The sequence below is a fragment of the Melospiza melodia genome, chromosome 24, assembly GCF_035770615.1.
Source record: "Melospiza melodia melodia isolate bMelMel2 chromosome 24, bMelMel2.pri, whole genome shotgun sequence".
NCBI classification, from domain to species: Eukaryota; Metazoa; Chordata; class Aves; order Passeriformes; family Passerellidae; genus Melospiza; species Melospiza melodia.
Window position 1 is genome coordinate 1,755,764 of NC_086217.1, and position 22,059 is coordinate 1,777,822.

The 22,059-nt window shown below is 58.4% G+C and overlaps 1 protein-coding gene across 1 annotated transcript in view; it reads left to right on the forward strand.

The window, feature by feature from the left end:
- The window catches only part of NTN1 (netrin 1), an 81,855-nt gene extending 59,796 nt beyond the window's left edge, over positions 1-22,059 (forward strand). The window contains exons 3-6 of the mRNA XM_063175545.1: positions 1,394-1,543; positions 3,726-3,779; positions 15,522-15,596; positions 21,652-22,059. Coding sequence (XP_063031615.1) covers positions 1,394-1,543; positions 3,726-3,779; positions 15,522-15,596; positions 21,652-21,980 — 608 coding nt within the window. The 3' untranslated portion in view covers positions 21,981-22,059. The remainder of the gene's footprint in view (positions 1-1,393; positions 1,544-3,725; positions 3,780-15,521; positions 15,597-21,651) is intronic.

Here is a 22,059-nt window from a genome sequence, read left to right on the forward strand (position 1 = left end):
GGCTGTGCCCAGTCTGGGGGCTTGGGGGATTTGAACACTGTGCCCTTGGGGACACTCACCCTGCCCTGACCCCAGCGCAGCCCCTCCAGGGCCCAGCAGTGGGACAGGCTCCCCCAGCCCTGTTCCCGGCAGGCAGCTCCCCTGAGGGGCAGGAGGAGAGCGGGATCAGCGCTCCCCAGGGAAGGATTTGGCTGGCTCCTTCCCGGGATGCTGCAGAAGAAAAGGAAAGTTTCCTGCCTGCCTGCCTGTCCCTGCCACGGCTCAGCAGGGGCAGCCCACAGTCTGGCACGGCGCTTGCAGCTCTTAGAAATCAGGGCTGTTAACAAATGTGCGAGGTCCTAATCCTTTTGGAGCAGTGATGATAACAAGCTCTGATGCTTTTTCTTTTTCTTTTTTTTTTTTTTTTTTTTTTTTTTTTTTTTTTTTGGCTTTGGCTTTTCTTCTTTTTGTCTTTTTAAAATTTTTTTCTCCCCCAAACAGCTGTGCCGGTGAAGTCCCACTGTGGGAAATGAGCTGGTGAATGTTTGAATGTTTTCAAGTGCAGTATTTACATCTCCTGCCAAACCCTTCACATCTGCCCGGCTCTGCCGGCAAGGCTGCATCCATCTGGCCGGGAACAGCAGGTCCTCAGCCCCCATCCATCCCACAAGGGCATTTCCTTCCTGTGCCCGCAGTGCCAGCTGCCAGGGATGCTGCTCAGCGGGGAGGGCTCTGAAAGGACCGCTTTGATTTTTCCTGGAGTGCACGTGGGATGAATTCCCGAGCGATTGCTTCCTGCTGAACTGAGGGGTGGTGGAATCCTGCTGGGTTTGTACCTCTGTACCACCCTGCTGGGTTTGCACCAGTCCTGCTGGATTTGTACCCCTGTACCACCCTGCTGGGTTTGTACCAGTCCTGCTGGATTTGTACCCCTGTACCACCCTGCTGGGTTTGTACCAGTCCTGCTGGGTTTGTACCTGTGTACCACTGTACCAGCCCTGCTGGGTTTGTATCTCTGTACCACCCTGCCGGGTTTGTATCTCTGTACCACCCTGCTGGGTTTGTCCCCCTGTACCAGCCCTGCACCAGTCCCGGGGGTTTGGGGCTGCTGGATGGGGGCAGTGGTCGATACTCCCTGCCTTTAAATCCTGCAGATTCCTGATCTCAGCACCGATGGGGTGAGCAGTTGTGTCCTTTAACCCTAAACCCTAACCCTGTCCCCGCAGTGGTGCTGTGACAGGGCCACCCCCTCTCCAGGGCTGTCCCCAGCCCTGTGCCCAACGCCAGCTCTGTTCCAGCTCATTCCGGGGCTTTCTCGGAGTGCAGAGAGGGTGGAGCGGTGCCAGGGGAGCTGCCTCGCTCCCGCCGATGCCACACCGCCCTGCCCTGACCCCGCTGCCCTGTGTCCCCGCAGAGTGCGACTGTCACCCCGTGGGCGCGGCCGGCCAGACCTGCAACCAGACCACGGGCCAGTGTCCCTGCAAGGACGGCGTCACCGGCATCACCTGCAACCGCTGCGCCAAGGGCTACCAGCAGAGCCGCTCCCCCATCGCCCCCTGCATAAGTAGGTGGATCTTCTTCCTTTCTGTGGAGTGGGGATTTTAACCCTTAAAACCCTGCCGGAGCCGCTGCCCAGGCTGGGGGTGCTGAACCCCACAGCGCTCGGGGTGTGGGGCTGTTTGGGGACCCCTCTGCTCTGCCCAAATGGGGTCCTGAACTCACAGCAGCTTCCAGCAGCTCTCCTGCCTCCTTGGGGGCTTCTGTGAGTGCATCTACAGCCAGGTTTGCTGCGAATTCCATTTTGCTTCCTGGAACAGAGGTGCTCCAAAATCACATTTTTTGTGCTTAGGGGGATCGCTACAGATCACTAGAAACACGTTCTTCTCTCCAAAATCAGGCTGTGCTGCGCAAGCACAGAGCTCAGAGCACAGGAGCTGCTCCTTTGATGCAGTTTCCACCACATCTGAGACCCCCTGGGTTGCTGCAGGGGCTCTTGCACTCACACAGCCCTGCCATGGGTGGGTTTACCCTTGGCTTCCTTGGGTTTGCTTTTCAATTCGCCTTCCCAAGGCAGGTACAGATCCCAAAATGCCTCCATTGTAGCCTCTGCTCTTCAAACACCTGGATCCCCTCTCTCTCCCTGCCTGGGAAGGTGGGCTTCAGTCCTGTGCCCCTCTCTGCTGCCTGGGGAGTTTGCTGCTGTTGGACCTTCCAGTGGCTCATGCTCCTTGTGGGACATCATCTGCCCTAACAAAACAAAACAAAACAAAGCATCAAAATTAGTGTGGATGGGATGGGATGGGATGGGATGGGATGGGATGGGATGGGATGGGATGGGATGGGATGGGATGGGATGGGATGGGATGGGATGGGATGGGAAGGAGGAACTACTCCCCTAAGGGGGGATTCCCTGTGGCTAAAAGGAGAAAAAGGCCCAGCAAGAAAAGTGAAGGTTAAAAGATTCCAGCCTTTGCTGGAGACCCACAGTCTGTTCCCACACCATTGCCCCCCCAGCACAGCCATTGCCAAATTCTGGGGCAGAGACCCTTTCTCCACCTTCTCCTGCTGAAGAAAACACACATTCCAGAGTGGTTTGAGGTCACTTGGGATTCATTTTTGCCCGTGTTGCAATGGGACAGCAAGAGCCCAAAGCAGAGGCTTGCTGTCCCCAGGACCTCCAGCCATGGCTCCAGTCTGCTCTGCAGCAAGTGTGCACAAAGGTTTATCATGAATCATTCCCCAGGGCCAGGGGAAATCAGAGAGCAGATTGTTCCTTGCATCAGCTCCCTCAGGATTCATGGCATTTATAAAGACAGGCCCAGGATTTCAACATGGCCCATCCAGGGTATGGGGCTGGGCACAGCCACTCTCTGGTTTACCACTGCTGGTAATTCCCTGTTCCCAGGAACTTGTAGCCATGAAAAGAACACCCTGGGTCTGTGTCAGGCCTGGCTGAGCACCCCCTGCCCAGCTGTGGGATGGCTGTGCTGGCTCCCAGTGCTGCCTGGCCATGCACCGTGGCTTGTGCTGGGTTTAGTTGCATGAGACTGAGGCCCCCCAAGAATCACCTGATGCCCTACGAGCTGCTGCCACACCCCCAGCAAACCCTGCTTTGGTGAGTGTTCCCCCCCAGGATTCCCAGGAATGCAGGGGAATGCCAGCACCATGCCCTGAATGCAGGAAGGACATCCAAGGGGAGCATCCTGCACAGCTGGGACCGTGCAGCTCCCTCCCTCCATCCATCCACAGTCCATCCTCCCAACACACACACCAGGCCTAGGAACGAGTTTCCAGAGCATGATGTGGTTCCAGCTCTGCAAAGCTGGCCCCAAATCAGAGCCAGGGACCAGGGAATTGGCACCAGATGTGTTTGTGTTTCCTTTAAACGTGGGAGGAACCCCTTGCACCCCAGCAGTGCTGAACCTGCACCCTGCCTCTCACCAGGGGAGCGCCAGCACTGCCTCGGATCTGGTGACAGCAGCTGCAGGGGACAGCCCAGGGACAGCAGTGACAGCAGCCACGGGGGCTGGGCACAGTGCAGCACGCAGCCAAAAGCCAGATTTTTTTGTAAAAACCCCCTTTGTGACAGCTTTGAGGGATGCCCGGTTCCCCAGTCCCCGCTGTAGTGGTTTGGGGGCTCTCGCTGGCACACGCGGCTGGGAGGGGAGGCTGCAGCGTGGGCAGGGAGCAGCTCTGGGCTTTGCAATAACCTCGCCTCCCTCCCTTGTCGCCTGTGTGTCCCGCAGAGATCCCGGCTGCTCCGCCCACCACGGCCGCCAGCAGCGCCGAGGAGCCCGCAGGTACGTGTGCGTTCTGTTCCCTTCTTCTGGAGCATCTCGGTGCTCAATGTCTCCTCAGCAATCGCGTCCCTCGAGATAAACTGCACCAAAACCATAAATGCTGCTGCTCGTACCGGGACGAGGGGTTTCCTTTGATGCCAAACACGCTGGAAACACGCGGGCAGCATCCTGAGAGCCCGCTGTTCCCCGCTGTGCAGGGAGGGTGCAGGAGGATTTCCCGCTGAACCTGTGAGCACAGGGGCGTTACCCAGTGCTGGATCCGAGAGGAACCACCTCTGTCCCCCGTGTCACCGAGGGACCCCGATGGTGCTGACCAGGGCATGGCAGCAGGAGTCAGAGTGTCCCTCAAAGGGTGACTCGTCCTGTGCTGCTGCTGCCTGCAGCTTCCCGGGGTGTTTGAGCCCCAGCTCTGAAGGACAGGATGTGTAAAAGCTGTTTACTGTTGTCTCAGTGGTTCATAAATTAAGGAGTTTGTACTAAAAATGGCAGATGTCACCTTGGATTGATCCCTGAGCCGAGTGCTGTGGCAGGGATTGTCACCCAGGCTCAGGAGCAGGGGACAGCCCTGGGATCTTCAGTCCCCAGTGCTGATATCCCAGGGGGTGTGTGGGACTGATTGAGGGACAGGTTTCACCGTGTGCCAACACAGCAGCAGCCTGCCATGGCAGAGGGGCTGCTCAGGGGTCTAAAGCCCAGCTGATAACTGAGAACATAAAGCTGCATGAAGCTGATAACTGAGCCCATCCCAGCAGGGTCAGAGCCCTTCCTTAGCTCAGAGCCCTGGCTGGAGGCTGGGGTGGGTTATCCGTGCTCTGGGAGGGATGGGAAATGCTGGCACAGTGCCTTGTGGATCCCTGTGTCCTTGGAGGGACAGATGTCCCCATTCCCTGCCCCATGGGGTGACCAGGGACCCGGGCATCCCACCAGGAGCCTTCTCCCAGTGGAAGCCCAGTGAAGGCTGAGCCAAGCTGAGCAATCCATCAGGCCCAGAATCCCATCATAATTGTTCTCACTGGGATTTTGTTTTGGAGATTTAAGCACTGCTTCATCCAAGGAGCTTGAACCCTCCATATTTCATCCTTTTTCCTCAACGGGGAGCATCCAGCAGTGCTGTTTTGGCATCTCTCAGCTCCCATCCCCACCCTGCTGAAATCTGTGGGGTTTTTCACAAATCCCTAAATCAGTGCCTGCGAGGCAGAGCTCCCATGCTATGGGAGAAAAAGGGGTTGGAAACAAGATGGGAAAAGCAATTATGGGAGACTTTGAGTGCAGGCAGTTGTGGGAGAGATGCTGCCCCATTTCCTGTGCTCATGGCCATGTGGGATAGAAAGTGGCCAAGAGCTGAGGGAGCATCACCCCAACCTGAGCCATTGCAAGGACCACGGGCCAAGCTGGTCTTGGAATGAGGGGTGGGATGCGTCAGCTCTGGTGTGGGGGGTCCTGCCTGGCTCTGCTTTACTCTCAGGGGTCCCAATCAGTTTGGGAAAAGCAGCCAAAATGAATTGTTTAGATGAAATGCATCCATGCTCTCCATGCTGGGAGGTTGGAGGAAGAGGAGGGGCTGCTCCTCATTTCTGCTGCCAGGCAAGAGGAGCTTTTCTGGTGCTTTTTTGGTCCCTCCCAGACAGAAGAGACCACAGTGAAAGGGCAAACAAAAATAGCAGTGGGGGGGTTTACAAAGGTTTACAAACCTGCCAGTCAGTCCTTGTCTTATCTGAATCAAATCCAGATTTTCTGGGGAATGATTATCTGAAATGGATGATTTCAGCCAGGGGCCTTAAATAAAACCAGGTGATTGGATTGATGCAGCTCCCCATGGTTTTCCCCTGGAAATCAACCTCTGCAGTTACAAAACCAGATCTGGCCCTTCCAAATGTCATTTTGGGTCCTTTTGTTCCTGGCTGGTGGGGAAGAGGCTGGATGTAAGTGCAGGAAAGGGAAAAGCCAGCTCTGAGGCATGCCTGGCCCTCCCAGACCCAGAGCAGCTCTGGCTGCAGTTGCAGCTTTCCCAGAGGGCAGAGCTGGCTGCAGGCTGTGGTACCCAAATTTTAGCCTGAATCCTTCCCCAAGAACCAGGAACGGGGAAACTGCCCTCCCTGCTGAGCTGGGGCTCCAGTTTCAGCACCGGCAGGGAGAAAAGCCCGAGCCCTTGGCTGTGGGGAATTGTCAGCCCTCGGAGAGCCGGGAGCATCCCGAGCCTGGGAACAAAGCCCTGCCCCGCTCCCTGCGGCTCAGGCGGTAGAGGAAATCCTCATTGCATTCACCCCGGCGTAAATCCGGGCTCGGCCTGGGAGGCTCCAGCTTTGTGCCCATCCAAAGGAGGAATTCATTCAGCCCTGCCCGGGCTTTCTCTGCCTTGTCCCAGCTGTAAGCGAGGTGATGGATTGGCTGCGTGATTGATTGAGTGATTGATTGATTGATTGATCAGCAGCATCCAGCTGCCTCTGAAAGGTTTCTCATGGTGATCCCGGTGAATGGCTGGGAGCACAATGGGAGAGAGGGGCTTCCCGTGAGGGAGCTCCTGGTCACTTCAAAACAGCTCAGAAAGTCTGAAGGAAAAAACTAAAACGACCCCCAAAACTGCTGAAATACAGATAAACTTCATGCACAACGGCACTGTGCTCTCATCATCCCAGTGCCGGGCTTCCTGCATCCCTGCGTCCCTCCAGCCCCACATCCTGCATCCCTCCAGCCCACATCCCTGCATCCCTTCAGCCCCACATCCCTGCGTCCCTCCAGCCCCATATCCCTGCATCCCTCCAGCCCCAAATCCCTGCATCCCTGCGTCCCTCCAGCCCCATATCCCTGGATCCCTGCATCGCTTCAGCCCCACATCCTGCATCCCTCCAGCCCCACATCCCTGCATCGCTCCAGCCCCACATCCTGCATCCCTCCAGCCCCACATCCCTGCATCGCTCCAGCCCCACATCCCTGCATTCCTCCAGCCCCACATCCCTGCATCGCTCCAGCCCCACATCCCTGCATCCCTTCCCTGCATCCCTCCAGCCCCACATCCCTGCACCCCACTCCCTTCACCCCAAACCCCTCCCTTCCTGCATCCCCTTATTCTTTCATCCCCACATCCCTTTACCCCTGCAACCCTTTATCCCCACATCCCACCACAGGCAAGCCTCGAGCTTCCGAGTCGGGACTGACGAGTTCCCTCTCCCCATCCTGGGCCATTTCCAGAGGCTCATTCCCCCCGGAATGAGAGCTCTTGTCCCAGCGCCATCTCCTTGTTTCTGCATCTCTCCTGAACAGAGAACTCTGATTTTCCCCCAGGGCTGGGAGCTGCTGTCAGGCAGGGATTGATGGGGTGCTCAGGTCCCGAGGACAGGCGTTTTCCTAGGAATGTATTCCAGTGCTGGCAGTGGCTCTTGGCAGGGCACCCCTGGATCTGTACCCCACATCCCCAGCTTGTCCTGGGGCTCAGCACTGGATAAATCCCACGGGAACGGATAGGAAATGTGCAGCTCAACACTGGATAAATCCCGCGGGAACGGATAGGAAATGTGCAGCTCAACACTGGATAAATCCTGCGGGAGGGGATAAGAAATGTGCAGCCAGCCCTGGGAGGGGGCAGAGTGGTGTGGAAGAGCTGTAATGGTGGGGAGTTTTCCAGTGAGGTGTTTCCCAGTTCAGTGCTGGTTTTCCAGTGCAGTGCTCCCACCGCAGGCTTTTCCAGTGCAGCGTTTCCAGTAGGTGCCTGGCACAGCTGGACTGTCCCCAGCAGCCATCTCCTGCTCCCGTTGGACCCGGGAATATTGGCATGTGCTGCTGAGGCCACGACTGTCCTGGACCACCAAAAACCCCTCGGGCTGTTCATCCCCATCCCCAAACCGGCCCAGGCAGCTCGGGGGGCAGGGAGGGAACTCCCCTCGAGCTGCATTGGTGTTGGGGGGTGCCTGCGGTGATACCCGTGCCCAGAGCTGCCAGGGAGGGACCAAAGGCACCCCAGCCGGGACAGGAGCGGCCGAGGGGCCTGCGAGGGCATTGCCGGGATGTGGGGGGACAGCCCGGTGACATCCTGGAGCTGCTGGTCCTGCTGGACCACCGGGGCTGGGGCTGCGGAGGTGGGAAAGGGCTAAGGAGGTGGAAGATGGGAAGGGGCAGAGGAGGTGAAAGGCGGAAGGGGCCGCGGAGGTGGGAAGAAGGGGATGCGGAGGTGGGAAGAAGGGGATGAGAAGGTGGGACAGGGCCGAGAAGGTGGAAGGGGTTGTGGAGGTGGGAAGAAGGGGATGCGGAGGTGGAAGGGGCTGCGGAGGTGGAAGGGGCTGAGGAGGTGGGAAGGGGTTGTGGAGGTGGGAAGAAGGGGCTGAGGAGGTGGGAAGGGGCTGAGGAGGTGGGAAGGGGCTGAGGAGGTGGGAAGAAATGGCTGCGGAGGTGGAAGGGGCTGCGGGCTCCGGGAATCCCTCGCTGCCGCTTTCCAGCCGCTCCAGGCGAGAGGCTTTAATCTAATTACATGCTTTATTTGCGCCAATTTGTTTTTCAATCAATCTTGCTCAGCCAGAAGAAAGGAGGCTGCTGCGGGCTCATTTGCACCTTCTTGTTCCAAGGGAGAGGTTAATGGCCGTTATCCGCTGGGATCGGCGCTCCCGGCTCTGCCTGCCCGGGATCCTCCCGCAGCACGGGCAGCGAGCTCCAGCCTGGCACGGGGCACTGGGCAGCATCCTGGGGACACGCTGGCCGTGAGGAGCCGCTGCAGGCAGGGCTCGGGATGCTCCCGAGGTGCCATCCCGCAGGAAAGGTTTTGTGCGTCCATTGCCAGGGATGGCAGCGGGGTCCCACGGGAAGGTTTGGGTCTGCAAAGCACCGAACCAAACGAATGAATTCGAGTGGAAATTACTCCTCCCGCTTGCCCTGCCCTGCCCTGCCGGGGAGTGGCACGGCTCAGTGCCGCGGGGGCTGTGCCCGGCACAGCGCAGGGCTGCCCTCGGTGCCCCCACACTCCTGGGCTGTGCCAAGGGCTCCTCAGCCCGCTCTGCAGAGCAGAGGATGCTCTGGTGCCCAGCAGGTGCCTCTGCCTTGGCACACTGGTCACAGCCCCCCTCAGCCTGTGGGACAGACCCCTGCCAGCTCCTGGGACTGCTGCTCCCAGCTGGGAGGGGACCAAGGACAGTCCACGGCCACTTGGTTAAACACCACCAGTGCCAGAGGCCTGCTGGGCACCGAGGCTTGGCACAGACCCTCTGGGGGCAGATCCAGGGCCCTGGAATCCCTGCCCACAGGCTGAGACTGCTTCACACCTGGGGACCGTCCCCAGAGAGCACAGCAGGCACGGCTGGAGCACCCAGTCGCAGCTGATCCCAGGTGCATGGCCTGGAAGGGATGTGGCTCCCTGCTCCAGCCCCTGGCCATGCTGCAGCAACGGCCAAGGCCACCCTGCTGGGGACACCAGCTGTCCTGCAGCTGCCCAGGCATGAAGGGCACTGATTTGTGCATGAGAATTGCAAAGGGCATTGTCAGGACAGCTGGGGCATGGCCAGGTGAGAGGAGAAGAGCCAAGTAGTGATAACAGACCCAGTTCAGTGATAACAGACCCAGTTTACTGATAACAGACCCAGTTTAGAGATAACAGACACAGTTTAGAGATAACAGGCCCCTGTCCACTCAGTGGCCAGACAAGGGTGCAGCAAAGCACAGGATGAACGATGCCACTGCTGAAATGAATAACCTGGGGAGGATTCCCTGCCTTAGCTTTGCTATTTTATTAAAGCTTCTTTACATTAAAGCAGCCAGCTCCCACACAAAGACTCCCAGTGGAGTTCTGCACAAATTAAATGACAGCAGTGATCCCTCAGGGTCACTGTGAGCCAGAGGCTGCAGTCCCTGAGCTCGTCCCATGGGGATGAGCCCATCCCTGCTCCCTGGGAGAGCAGGGGGCTCCTGCAGAGCACCCCCTCCTTCCCTAGAGCTCAGCACAGGCCCAGAGCCAGCAGCCTGGAGAAAGCAGGGCTGGAGCTCTCCAAATGACTCCAGCAGTCATCCCTGAGACTGATGGGGGACATGGTAAAGAAATTCTTTGGGATGGAAGCAATGGGCAGCCTCAGTGCTGTGGGAAGTGAAGCAGGAGCTCGTGGTCATCTGCAGAAATCTCCAGAGCTCTGAGAGCCAAAGGCATCCCTGCCACCACTGCTACAGGGCCATCCTCTCCTGTCCCAGGGCTGGATTGCATTTTATTCCGTGTCCCTTGGGAATGTGGCTCCCAGCTGCCTTTGGGCTGCTCTGGGTAGCTCACAGAAAGGTTTTCATGCCCAGGGGAACACTCTGAGCATCCAGCTCTGAGCCCACACTCAGCCCCAGAGCAGACACACAACATTGCTGCCCCTGGTCAGCCCCTCAGGCACTCCCCTTTTGCTCCAGGAGCTTTTTCTCCAGCCCCCCAGGCACCCCCTTTTTGCCCCATGAGCTTTTCCTCCAGGCCCCAGCCACAGCTGAGGATGCAGCCCTGTGCAGGTTCAGGGCCTCCTCTGGAGAGGTTTAGCTCAGATTTGGCCAGAGCCAGAGGGGAGCTGGAAGCTGCTGTGTCCCCGTGGTCACTGCTGCTCACCCCCATGGTGAGGGGCAGCTCATGCACAGAGGATTTCTGACCAGGAACTCTGGGGAGGGAGAGAAAAGGGCAGGAACCCAAAAGCTGTTCAGCACAGCCTCCCCTTGCAGAGCAGCAAACCAAGCCAGTCCTGCTGGTCTGCCCTGCCCCACTCTGGGAGTGTCTGGGACCCAAGGCAGACCCCACTCCGAGTTCTCAGTCCTGCTCTCTCTGGTAAGGGAATAATGGATTTAGGATTTGCTGTTTGGGGCTGCACCTTCCTTTAGTGGCTCAGTCTGGCTGCACATCCCCGCCAGTGACCGCAGGAGATGGGGGCACCCAGAGCCCACCTGCAGAGCCTCAGAGAGCACAGCCCTGGCAGGGAGGGCAGGACAATGCCCCTCACCCCAGTGCTGGGCTCAGGCTGTCAGGGTCGGGGCTCCCTCCTAAGCCACAACACCTCCACCCTGGATCACAGCCCACAAAGGCATTTAGGGCCCTACCTGGGGGAAATCAATAGGAATTTAGCTGCATAAATTCGGATTAGGAATCTGAATCCCCTTGGGGATCTAAGCCTTATATCTGCATTTCCAGTTAGGTACCCAGGCCAAGAAATGTGGCTTTAATCGCTCTATCATGTCAGAATCAAGGGGCCTTTAATTTCCGTTCCCGACATGTGGCTTTTGCAGCGGCTCAGAGCTGAGCTTGGGGCTGAGAGTGCAGCAAGAGGCGCCTGGTGCATGCAGGGTTTCCCTTCCCTGCAGCAACACTCAGCACCCGCAGCTCTGCTGCCAGCACCTCCCTCCTGCCCAGCCCCGGCAGCATCAGCGCTCCGGGCAGAGCAAGATCCACTAACAAATCACGGGATGGGCACTCAGCACCCTGCAGCTCTCAGCCTCATCACAGCAACCCCAGACAACCCCCAAACCAAAGATGTTTAAACAGAAAAAAAATTCAACTTTCTGCAAAAGAAAAAAGAAAGAAAGAAATTAAGGAAAACAAAGAAGGTGTTTAGCTGTGAAAAGTCTCTGCCCAGCCAGAGAATTAGCTCTATCAAGGGGATGGGCTGAGCTGCAAAGTTGCTGAAGGCTGTGCTGACACGTTTTACTGAGCTGCGAGCGACACGAAGCAGCCGCCCGCCACCTGCTCCCTCTGCGAGCCAGCGGCTGCAGCGCCTCTCCCATCCCGGTCCCTCTGCTCTGCTCATCGTGGGGAGCTGCTGCTCCCATCCCGCCTGCTCTGCTCATCGTGGGGAGCTGCTGCTCCCATCCCGCCTGCTCTGCTCATCGTGGGGAGCTGCTGCTCCTCATCCCTCCTGCTCTGCTCATCGTGGGGAGCTGCTGCTCCTCATCCCTCCTGCTCTGCTCATCGTGGGGAGCTGCTGCTCCCATCCCGCCTGCTCTGCTCATCGTGGGGAGCTGCTGCTCCCATCCCTCCTGCTCTGCTCATCGTGGGGAGCTGCTGCTCCTCATCCCTCCTGCTCTGCTCATCGTGGGGAGCTGCTGCTCCCATCCCGCCTGCTCTGCTCATCGTGGGGAGCTGCTGCTCCCATCCCTCCTGCTCTGCTCATCGTGGGGAGCTGCTGCTCCCATCCCGCCTGCTCTGCTCATGGCTGGGAGCTGCTGCTCCCATCCCGCCTGCTCTGCTCATGGCTGGGAGCTGCTGATCCCCCAGCCCGGGGCATGCAGGGCTGACCCAAAAACCACCAGGGGCTGGCTGTGTTTGGGCTCGTGGCTCTGGAACTGGGATTTGCACTGGAATATTTGTGCAGCTGAGCAAACCTGGAGGAAAGGCTGGGATGTCACCACGGGTTTGTCCTGCACCACGGGCAGGGTGCTTCACAAGGGTGGCTGGGCTGGACACGGGCTGAGAGGGGCTCAGGGAAGTCCTGGGTCAGCAGGACAGGCAGGACAGCAGCAGGGTGAGCACCAAGCCCTGCTCTGTCCCCTGAGCAGGAGACACTTGTGCAGCACAGTGGGACAGGGAGCTGGGCCCATCCTGCTGCCCCCTCATCACTCCTGCAGGACAGGAGCTGGACACTGACCCCCCATAGCAGAAGGGTGTCCCTCAGGCAGCTCTGGGAATTCTCAGCCTCCTTGTGGCTGGGCTCTGGCATCCCCTCCCATGGGCAGGATGTCCCAGGCTGATCCTCTGCAGCCTCATGGAGAGGGACCTGCAGGACAAGGAGCCTCTGGCACAGCCAGGCAGCACAGGCCTTGGGACTCCTGAGGTTTGTCACATAAACATTTGGGGACAAATGGTGCAGGAGTCTCACATCGTGTGTCTCCTGTCAGATGAGAAAAACAAATGGGAGGCACGAGTGGCTGGAAAACCTCAGCCATCAGGGTTTGGAGGGGCCTTGGCCAGGCTGTAGCTGGGCACAGATCTCAGCTGGGGCTCTGGCAGGAGGAAGATCACAGGGTTTGGGTTTGGGTTTGGTTTGGATTTGGGTTTGGGCCTGGCTGGGTCATGCTGGAAGAGCAGGAAGCCTGGTTTGCCTGAGGGTGTCTCCTGAGGAGCAGGAGCAGCAGGGAGCCTGGGGGACTCTGCATGGCCACATGTGAGGGGCTGGGGCACACAGGGGTCACAGGCCTTGGTGCTGAGGGGGTTCCTCATGGTCTTAGCACCCAGTGTGAGCTGGCCATGGCATGCCAGCAGCATTGCCACCTTCCCCACAGCTTCCTGGGGCACTTCAGCAGTGCTGCTGGCACCTGTGCCCCACCAATGGCTGGGGAAGGACGATGCTGGGAGAGATGGAGGCCTCCAGGGCTGTGACAGTGCTGAGGCCTCCAAGGGCTGTGAGTGTGCCAAGGCCTCCTGCTGCAGGCAGCCCTGTCTCTTCTCCCTGGATCAGGCCATTCTATGGGTGCTGAGGAGCCGTGGATGGGCACGGGTAGCACGTCCACGAGCCCACCCCGGGCCTGGCAGCTGGCATGGCCCAGCCCCTCTGTAGCCACACTGGCACCACAGCCTGGTGCCATGGGGCTGTGCCCAGCAGTGTATGGAGGGCATTGCCCACCCACTGCAGGGCCATCAGCTCCCAGGGCAGGGCTCAGTGTCCCTCCAGACTCCAGGGCAGGCTCAGTGTCCCCCAGGCTCCAGGGCAGGCTCAGTGTCCCTGCAGGCTCCAGGGCAGGCTCAGTGTCCCTGCAGGCCCCAGGGCAGGGCTCAGTGTCCCTGCAGGCTCCAGGGCAGGCTCAGTGTCCCTGCAGGCCCCAGGGCAGGGCTCAGTGTCCCTGCAGGCTCCAGGGCAGGCTCAGTGCCCCTGCAGGCCCCAGGGCAGGCTCGGTGTCCCTGCAGGCTCAGTGTCCCTGAGGGCTCCAGGGCAGGGCTCAGTGTCCCTGCAGGCTCGGTGTCCCTGCGGGCTCCCAGGGCAGGCTCAGTGTCCCTGAGGGCTCCAGGGCAGGCTCGGTGTCCCTGCAGTCTCCAGGGCAGGGCTCAGTGTCCCTGCAGGCTCCAGGGCAGGCTCAGCGTCCCTGCAGGCTCCAGGGCAGGGCTCAGTGTCCCTGCAGGCCCCAGGGCAGGCTCAGTGTCCCTGGAGGCTCTCAGGGCAGGGCTCAGTGTCCCTGCAGGCTCAGTGTCCCTGCAGGCTCCAGGGCAGGCTCAGTGTCCCCCAGGCTCCAGGGCAGGGCTCAGTGTCCCTGCAGGCTCCAGGGCAGGGCTCAGTGTCCCTGGAGGCTCCCAGGGCAGGCTCAGTGTCCCTGCAGGCCCCAGGGCAGGGCTCAGTGTCCCTGAGGGCTCCAGGGCAGGGCTCAGTGTCCCTGCAGGCTCGGTGTCCCTGCGGGCTCCCAGGGCAGGCTCAGTGTCCCTGCAGGCTCCAGGGCAGGCTCAGTGTCCCTGAGGGCTCCAGGGCAGGCTCAGTGTCCCTGCAGGCTCCAGGGCAGGCTCAGTGTCCCTGAGGGCTCCAGGGCAGGGCTCAGTGTCCCTGCAGGCTCCAGGGCAGGGCTCAGTGTCCCTGCAGGCTCCCAGGGCAGGCTCAGTGTCCCTGCAGGCCCCCACGGCACGCTCAGTGTCCCTGAGGGCTCCAGGGCAGGGCTCAGTGTCCCTGCAGGCCCCAGGGCAGGCTCGGTGTCCCTGCAGGCTCAGTGTCCCTGCAGGCCCCAGGGCAGGCTCAGTGTCCCTGCAGGCCCCAGGGCAGGGCTCAGTGTCCCTGCAGGCTCCAGGGCAGGCTCAGTGTCCCTGCAGGCCCCAGGGCAGGCTCAGTGTCCCTGCAGGCCCCAGGGCAGGCTCGGTGTCCCTGCAGGCTCAGTGTCCCTGCAGGCTCCAGGGCAGGCTCAGTGTCCCTGCAGGCTCCCAGGGCAGGGCTCAGTGTCCCTGCAGGCTCCAGGGCAGGCTCAGTGTCCCTGAGGGCTCCAGGGCAGGGCTCAGTGTCCCTGCAGGCCCCAGGGCAGGCTCGGTGTCCCTGCAGGCTCAGTGTCCCTGCAGGCCCCAGGGCAGGCTCAGTGTCCCTGCAGGCTCCAGGGCAGGCTCAGTGTCCCTCCAGGCCCCAGGGCAGGCTCAGTGTCCCTGCAGGCTCCAGGGCAGGCTCAGTGTCCCTGCAGGCTCCAGGGCCGTGCCCATGGCCCGTGGCCCATGGCCAGCAGCGGTGGCAGTGCCATGGGGCCGTGCCAGGCTCCCGCCGGCCGCCGGGCCAGGCCAGCGTGTCCCAGCAGTGGGGGCCCATTAGAAATGAAATGTTCCCCCTGGGGTATTTTATTTGCACACTTCAGTAGAGTGGACACCAAAAGGCTTTGCTAATGCTTCATGGGCTGCTAATTTCCTCCGTGACCCGCATTGTGGCGGGCTGACCCCGGCCCGAATCTGCCGGCAATGAATGCCAAAGGCTGACACCGGCCCGGGTTAGGGGTGACAATGGGGCCTCTGTGGGCTCCGGGCAGGCTCCAGTGGGAGCTGCAGAACAGCGGGAATTTGTGTGGCTCTCAAAAGCCCTGGGTGGCACAATAAGGGAGGCCCCCGGGTCTCCCAGGAAGACAGAGGCGGCCGGGGAAGCCGGGCCGGGGGAGGCGGAGGAGGCCGGGCTCCTTTGTGAGCAGCTTTCTTTAGAAAGGAAGGGTTTCTCAATGGCCCCATCCCGGCAGATGGATATCACAGGCACGCTGCTTATTCACGGCAGCCCGCGCCTCGGAGCCGCTCCCCTTCCCCCAGCGCTTTCTGCATTTGCAGGCTGATTTGTTTTGTTAATGTTTTCTTGCCCTCCCCCTCTCCCCGCGCAGATTGTGACTCGTACTGCAAAGCCTCCAAGGGGAAGCTGAAGATCAACATGAAGAAGTACTGTAAGAAGGACTATGGTGAGTGTCCCCTGTGCAGGGACGAGCCACGGGGATGCGGGGCAGGAGTGTCCCCACGGGGGTGTCCCCAGGGCCCCCCGGCCACAGCCGTGCTGGCTGTGTGCAGCTTTGGGAGTGCCAGACCTGCCAGGTGTGGAGGGACAGCGATGCCCTGTGTCACTTGGGATGAGCACACCCAAGTCTGGACCCTCATTTGGGGGCTATCCCAGCATCTGCAGGAGACTCACATTTTCCAAGTGTTTGCCAGTGTCTCCTGGTTATGATGACACCAGGTCCCCTCTCATTGTGCCGTTATCTGCCACAGCTTTTGAATATTTTAAAATATTTAAAATATTTTTTGCTGTGGGGATGAGCAGCAAGCAGTTCCCTGTCACCTGCATCCAGTCCCCCATAATTCCCAGGAGACTTCAGAGGGTGGTGCAGCCCTGGGACGGCTCACACTCGGTTCTGTTGGAGGTTTGGGTGATGGAAGTTTGGGTGACATTCACGCCCAGTTCTGTTGGAATTTTGGGTGGCACTCACACCTGGATCTGTTGGAATTTTGGGTGACACACCCGGATCTATTAGAGGTTTGGGAGCCACTCACACTTAGTTCGGTTGGAATTTTGGCTGACACTCACACCCGATTCTGTTGGAATTTTGGCTGACACTCACACCCAGATCTGTTAAAAATTTGGGTGACACTCACTCAGTTCTATTGGAATTTTGGGTGACACTTTCACTCAATTCTATTTGAATTTTGCGTGACACTCACACCCGATTCTGTTGGAATTTTGGGTGACACTCACACCTGGTCCTGTTGGAATTTTGGGTGACACTCACACACGGATTTGTTGGGAGTTTGGGTGACACTCACACCTGGATCTGTTGAAATTTTGGGTGACACTCAGTTCTATTGGAATTTTGGGTGACACACCCGGTTCTGTGTAGGGCTACCCTGTGGGCTGCAGCAGACCCTGGGAAGGTGTGGGTGGCCCAAGAGGTGTCTCAGGCAGGAGATCCCAGTGAATAGGGACGAGGTGCCCCTGGAGCAGGGATTAGGGGAGCTGGAATGAGCTTCTCCCTTCTCTTTTCTCACTCAGCATCGTTCCTTCAGCTTCACAGTGAGTCAGAGCCGTGTGCTGGGGCTGGTTCAGGTGTGGGGACACTGTCCCAGTGCTGGCACTGGGGTGCTCTCACCTGACCCTCCTGGCCATGGAAGGGTCCCCCACAGCCCCACCAGCCCCATAGACACGGCGATTTGTTTTTTGAGAACAAACCGTGCTGGAGAGGCAGCGGGGTGAGCGATGCCGGGGCAGCCCAGGCTTTCAGCAGGGCCAGGGAGGGAAGAAAGGGATGAAAAGGTGCAGGGAGGGATAATAAAGACTTTGGGACTGACACCCCAGCAGGAAGCCAATTAGGAGGCTCTTTTCCTCACCGTTCTGCTGGCATCGCCGGGCTGAATGTCCTAAAAGGCCCTAATTAGCTTGAACAGAGTTCCTTCTCCCGCGGGCTCAATCGGAGCTATCATCCGCCCGCTCCTCAATGGGGCTTTTTAGCTCCCCGCTTCATTCAGCCTTTCAAAGGGGATATTTTCCCTTATTTATTTTTCCTATCTGTTTGTTTTTGTCGGGTTTGTGGTTTTTCTCCTTTTTATTTTAATTTGGGCTTTTTCCCCGCGCGATGGGTTTGGGTGCAAATATTTGGAGTTCAACGGGACGGGGGGAGGGCGGGCGGGAGATTCGGGGAGGGGGAGGCAGGAGCAGAGGCAGAAAAGCTTTTTCTGGGATTTTTGGGCTGCGTGGGGAAGCGCAGGGCCGCTCAGCTCCCAGAAAAGCGGGGAGAGAGGAGGGGTTTGCTGGGGTGGGGGCACCTAAATCCCGGGGAAGCAGAAGGGATTCTAGCTGAACCCACCGAGGATGGAGATTCCCAGAAGGGGAAGGGGGGGGGTGTTATCTGATGAGAGCAGGTGATGTTGATCCAGGTGAGATGTGGACATCCTGTACTCCCTCAGTGCCACGTTTTCTTATTTTCTGCCCGATTTTGGGGATGTTCCCTCTCTCTGTGGGTGTGACTGTGGTAAAGGAAACCTGGAGCTTTTAAATCTCCATTGAGCCCCCGGTGCTGAGCTGCCTGTGCTGCAGCAGGGCTGGTCCTGCACGGGTGATGCTGGACTGGTTCTGTACCAGCACTGTGGTCCCATGCTGGCCCTGCATCCCCATCCCAGTGCTGGGCAGGGAATGGGGCTGCGGAACAGAATCCTCATCCGAAAGGTGAGATCATTTGCTCACTTTGCCCTTTCTTGGAAAAAAAAAAAAAGTTAAAAAATCCTTCCTTCAGCGGAGCCTTCTCTTAGTCACCCCCTTTGTCGAGAGGAGCTTGGCAGGGGCTGCTGGAAAAAAGCAAAATGTGTTTTCAAAAGGCAGCTTGAAAAGAGGGAGGGAGGGGGAGAAAAACCCGAATCCCCAAAAAAACCCAGGGCAGGGGGAAGCACCAGCCCCGCACTCAGAGCCCCTTGCACTGCTGGGAAGGTGGAGAAATCCCATTCCTGGGGCTGAGCAGTCCCTGCTGGAGCCATGTGCTGAGGGAGTGAGGGTCCCCCAGCAGCAGGGCACACCCAGGGATTAGGGATCATAAATCTCCAATATTAAACCAGTAGGAAATTGGCAACCTGAGCGAGGCAAAGCCGCCGCCAGATAAATTAAAAACTGGAAAAGGGGGGAAAAAAATCCCATTTTAACACTTTGCTCCAGTGAGGAGCCAGCCCTTTACATTCCCAAACCCAGATGGTGTCGGGGTCACCTTTGGCTGCTGGTTGGGATAGAATCCACATGGACTCCGCTGCACTTGTGCAGTGAGAGGGGAGCCAAGCCTTTGGAGACCCTGCCCTGGACTGGGACATCTGGGCCTGCCAGGGCTGTCCCCAGCACGCCCTCCCACCTGGCCATGTTCAATAATACCCCCCAGGTGCTGTGTCCCACTGTGTCCCACTGCCCCTCCTTGGCACCTTCCAGGGCCAGCCCAGCCACGGTGCCCAAGCTCCCACAGACAGGTCTGTGCAGGGGATGTGTGGGATATTCCAGGATTCCACCACAGGATGCACAGGTTTGGCCCTGCAGCCCAACCCTGAGTCAGCCTCAGCAGGGGAAGCCTTGAACTCAGCAGATTTATCACAAACAAACAAACCCCAAATGTAAATTTAAAAAGTAATTAAATAATTAGGTTTTCCCCAACCTTGCTGTTTTCATGGCAGCCTCGGGAGTTTGAGGCCCTGACTCATGATGATCTCTGAATGCTGCAAGGCACTGCTTTGCTTTCAGCCTCCAGCAGCTGCCCTTAAACGCTGTTTTGAGGCTTTGGGCTGCGTTTTGTTTTTATTAACATCAAACCATCCACCCCTGGGCTTTATCTCCTGCTTCCAGCCTTTGGGGCTTTCTTGTGGCTGGAGGCTCCCAGCCAGGCCTTGGGGAGCTGGGAGCATCCCTGACCTCTGGGGATGCAGGAGGAGGGGACGAGGGACCCTCCCTCCCCTTCCCCAGCCTGGGGACCGCTCTGTCCCCTTCTTCTGGCAAAGCACAAAATGTGGTGAGGGCTGGAAGGCACCATCCAGGTGGGATTTGTGCTTCAGGAGTGTCAGTGTGAAGAGAGATGGGGCTCCTGGGGCAGCCCCTGCCCTCACCAGGACCCAGCTGTGCCCCTGCTGTCCCCCTGCTGTCCTCCTGCTGTCCCCCTGCTGTGTCCCTGCTGTCCCCCTGCTCCCCAGGCCCCTCTGCTGCCTGGGAGCTCCCTGGAGAGCAGAGCAGGCTGCAGGGAAATGAACCTGGAGAAAAATCTCTGCATCTCCGGGAGTGCCTGGGATGCAGGAGCTGGACTGGATTCCCTCTTTGCTGAAACCAGTCTGGAGCAGAGCCCATCCTCACTGAAACCAGTGTGAACTAGAGCCCATCCTCACCGAAACCAGCGTCACCAGCCCGGAGCAGAGCCCATCCTCACTGAAACCACTGTGACCAGTCTGAACCAGAGCCCATCACTGAAACCAGTGTCACCAGCCCCAGCTGGAGCTGCGGAAGCTGCAGCTCCTCTGATTTTGTTCTCCTGCTCCCAGGGGACCACAGCAAGGGGAGCACCATCCCCAGGAGGAACAATCACCCCCTATCACCTTCCATCTGCTGCCCCAGGGGTTTTGCCAGGGATGTTTCTCCAGGGATGCTTTTCCAGGGATGCAGAGACAGGGACAGGCCTGAGCAGGGGTTCAGTGGAACATCAGCTAGGGGAGAGCAGTTAGTTCAGCACAAAGCCCAGCTCTGTCCCAGGAGAGGGCAGCTGAAGGGCAGCCCCAAGCCCCAAAGCCAGCTTTGAACTGGGAGGCACAGCTGAGCCAGAGCTCCAAATCAAGATGGGACTGAAACCTCCTTCATGGGAAGGGAGCCTTTAAACCCAGCTTAGGTGCTTCAAAAATTCATCCTGGCCTATTTCTGCCTCTCTGCATGTCCAGTGTCCCCTGGGAGATGCTGGTCCCAGCTCAGCACTGAAACAGCCAGGCAAACACCCCTGGAGCTCAGGAGGAACTGAGCTCAGGAGCAACTGAGCGTCCTTGACGTGAGGCTGTGGGCAGAAATCCGGCTGTCAGGGCAGGCAGCTGTGCCTGCCCCAGCCAAGCCTTCCTCAAAGCTTTCACTCCTTCCACTTCATTAATAAAAAGGGAAAAATAAGAGACAGGGGCCTTGACATAAAAAAAAAAAAAAAATACATACTGTGTGTTTTAGAGCAGAGTTTCCTGTAACCACCTCTCTCCAGTTCCTTTTCATTCATTTTCTCCATTTTGTCAGTGTGGACCCAGGCGGGTCAAAGGTTTAAGCTTTTTTGGAAAGATTTGTTTCCAAAAAATAAAAATTGGCTACTCTTCACATTTTGTTACCTTCACACCAGACAGGGAAATACATGGTCAGAGCTTAGGGTTGTTTTTTTTTTCCTTTTTTTCCCTTTTCCCTTTTTTTTTTTTTAATGAAAGCATCTGGCCTCCATGACACACTCTGAAAAAAATACCCCATATATTTTGCAACGTGTTAAAAAGCTGTGCTGGGCTGCAGAGCTCTGCTTCCTCCCAGAGCCTGGAATCACTTGGTTTCAGAGACAGGGGGATGCTCCTCCATCCAGGGGGAAAACTGGACTGTTCCAAGGCAAGGGGCATAGTTTCCCTGAGATTTCTGGGAGTTCCTTCTCCCTCTGTTAATTTATACAAGCAGGATTGGTCCCACTGGGGCAGCTGAGACAGACAGGTGAGTGGGCAGGGGTTTACAGCTCCCAGGGCATGGAGGGAGCAGTGGGGAAAAGGGAAAAGCACGGTGATTTGGCTAAAAAAGCTCTTTGTGGTGGTGCTGCACCAGCCTGTGCAGGGCCTGGCCCCTGCCTGCTCTCCCAGCCAGACCACCCTCACCTGGGGCTTCCCTGGGTCCCTCCTGCTGGGGAATCCTCACCCACAGCTGGCAAACCAGCCCAGGAGGGCTGGGCAGGCCCTGCCTGGGGAAGGCATTTCCTGGGAGCTGATTTTTAGCCCTACCCCAGGAAAGAGCAAGAGCTGAGGTTTCCTCAGTCCATGGCTGCAGAGGAGGGTACACAGCATCGGCCATGGGCTTGGAAAACATCATCATCACCATCACCATCATGATCATCACCAGCACCTTGTGCAGGGATCAGGGCTGTTCTCCCACCTCCCTCGGGCTGTGGGAGCTGGAGGTCTCTCAGTGCTCTGCCAGGACACCAGAGGTGGAGTCCAGAGCTGCCATCCATGCTTGCAGAGATGTTTCAGTGACTCTGCCAGGCACAGAGCTGGAGAGCACCTCCCAAGACTGTGGTGCCCTTGGAAGCTCTGCTGGACCCTCAGATGCAGCAGTGGCTGCTCCTGTTCTTGGGGTGTGGCCTGGGGACAGTATTTTGGGGTCTCCACATCCCCTGGCTGCTGCAAAATCCCTCCTCCTCATACAGCCCATTAGGTAAGGCTTGAAGCTCATTGTCTGCTCACCAGCCCAAGCACTAACTCCTTTTCCTCTCTTGCCTGTGTGTTGTTTTTCTCCAGCTGTCCAGATCCACGTGCTGAAGGCAGAGAAGAATGCGGACTGGTGGAAGTTCACGGTGAACATCATCTCCGTCTACAAGCAGGGCAGCAACCGCATCCGGCGCGGCGACCAGATCCTGTGGATCCACTCCAAGGACATCGCCTGCAAGTGCCCCAAAGTCAAGCCCATGAAGAAGTATTTGCTGCTGGGCAACAACGAGGACTCTCCCGACCAGAGCGGCATCATTGCAGACAAAACCAGCCTGGTGATCCAGTGGCGGGACACGTGGGCCCGGCGGCTCCGGAAGTTCCAGCAGCGGGAGAAGAAGGGGAAGTGTAAGAAAGCCTAAAGGAGGAGGAGGAGAGGGAGAGACTGACTGTGCATGCTGCTTTGTGTAGAGCTGGGACAGGCAGGGACCGGCTGCCAGG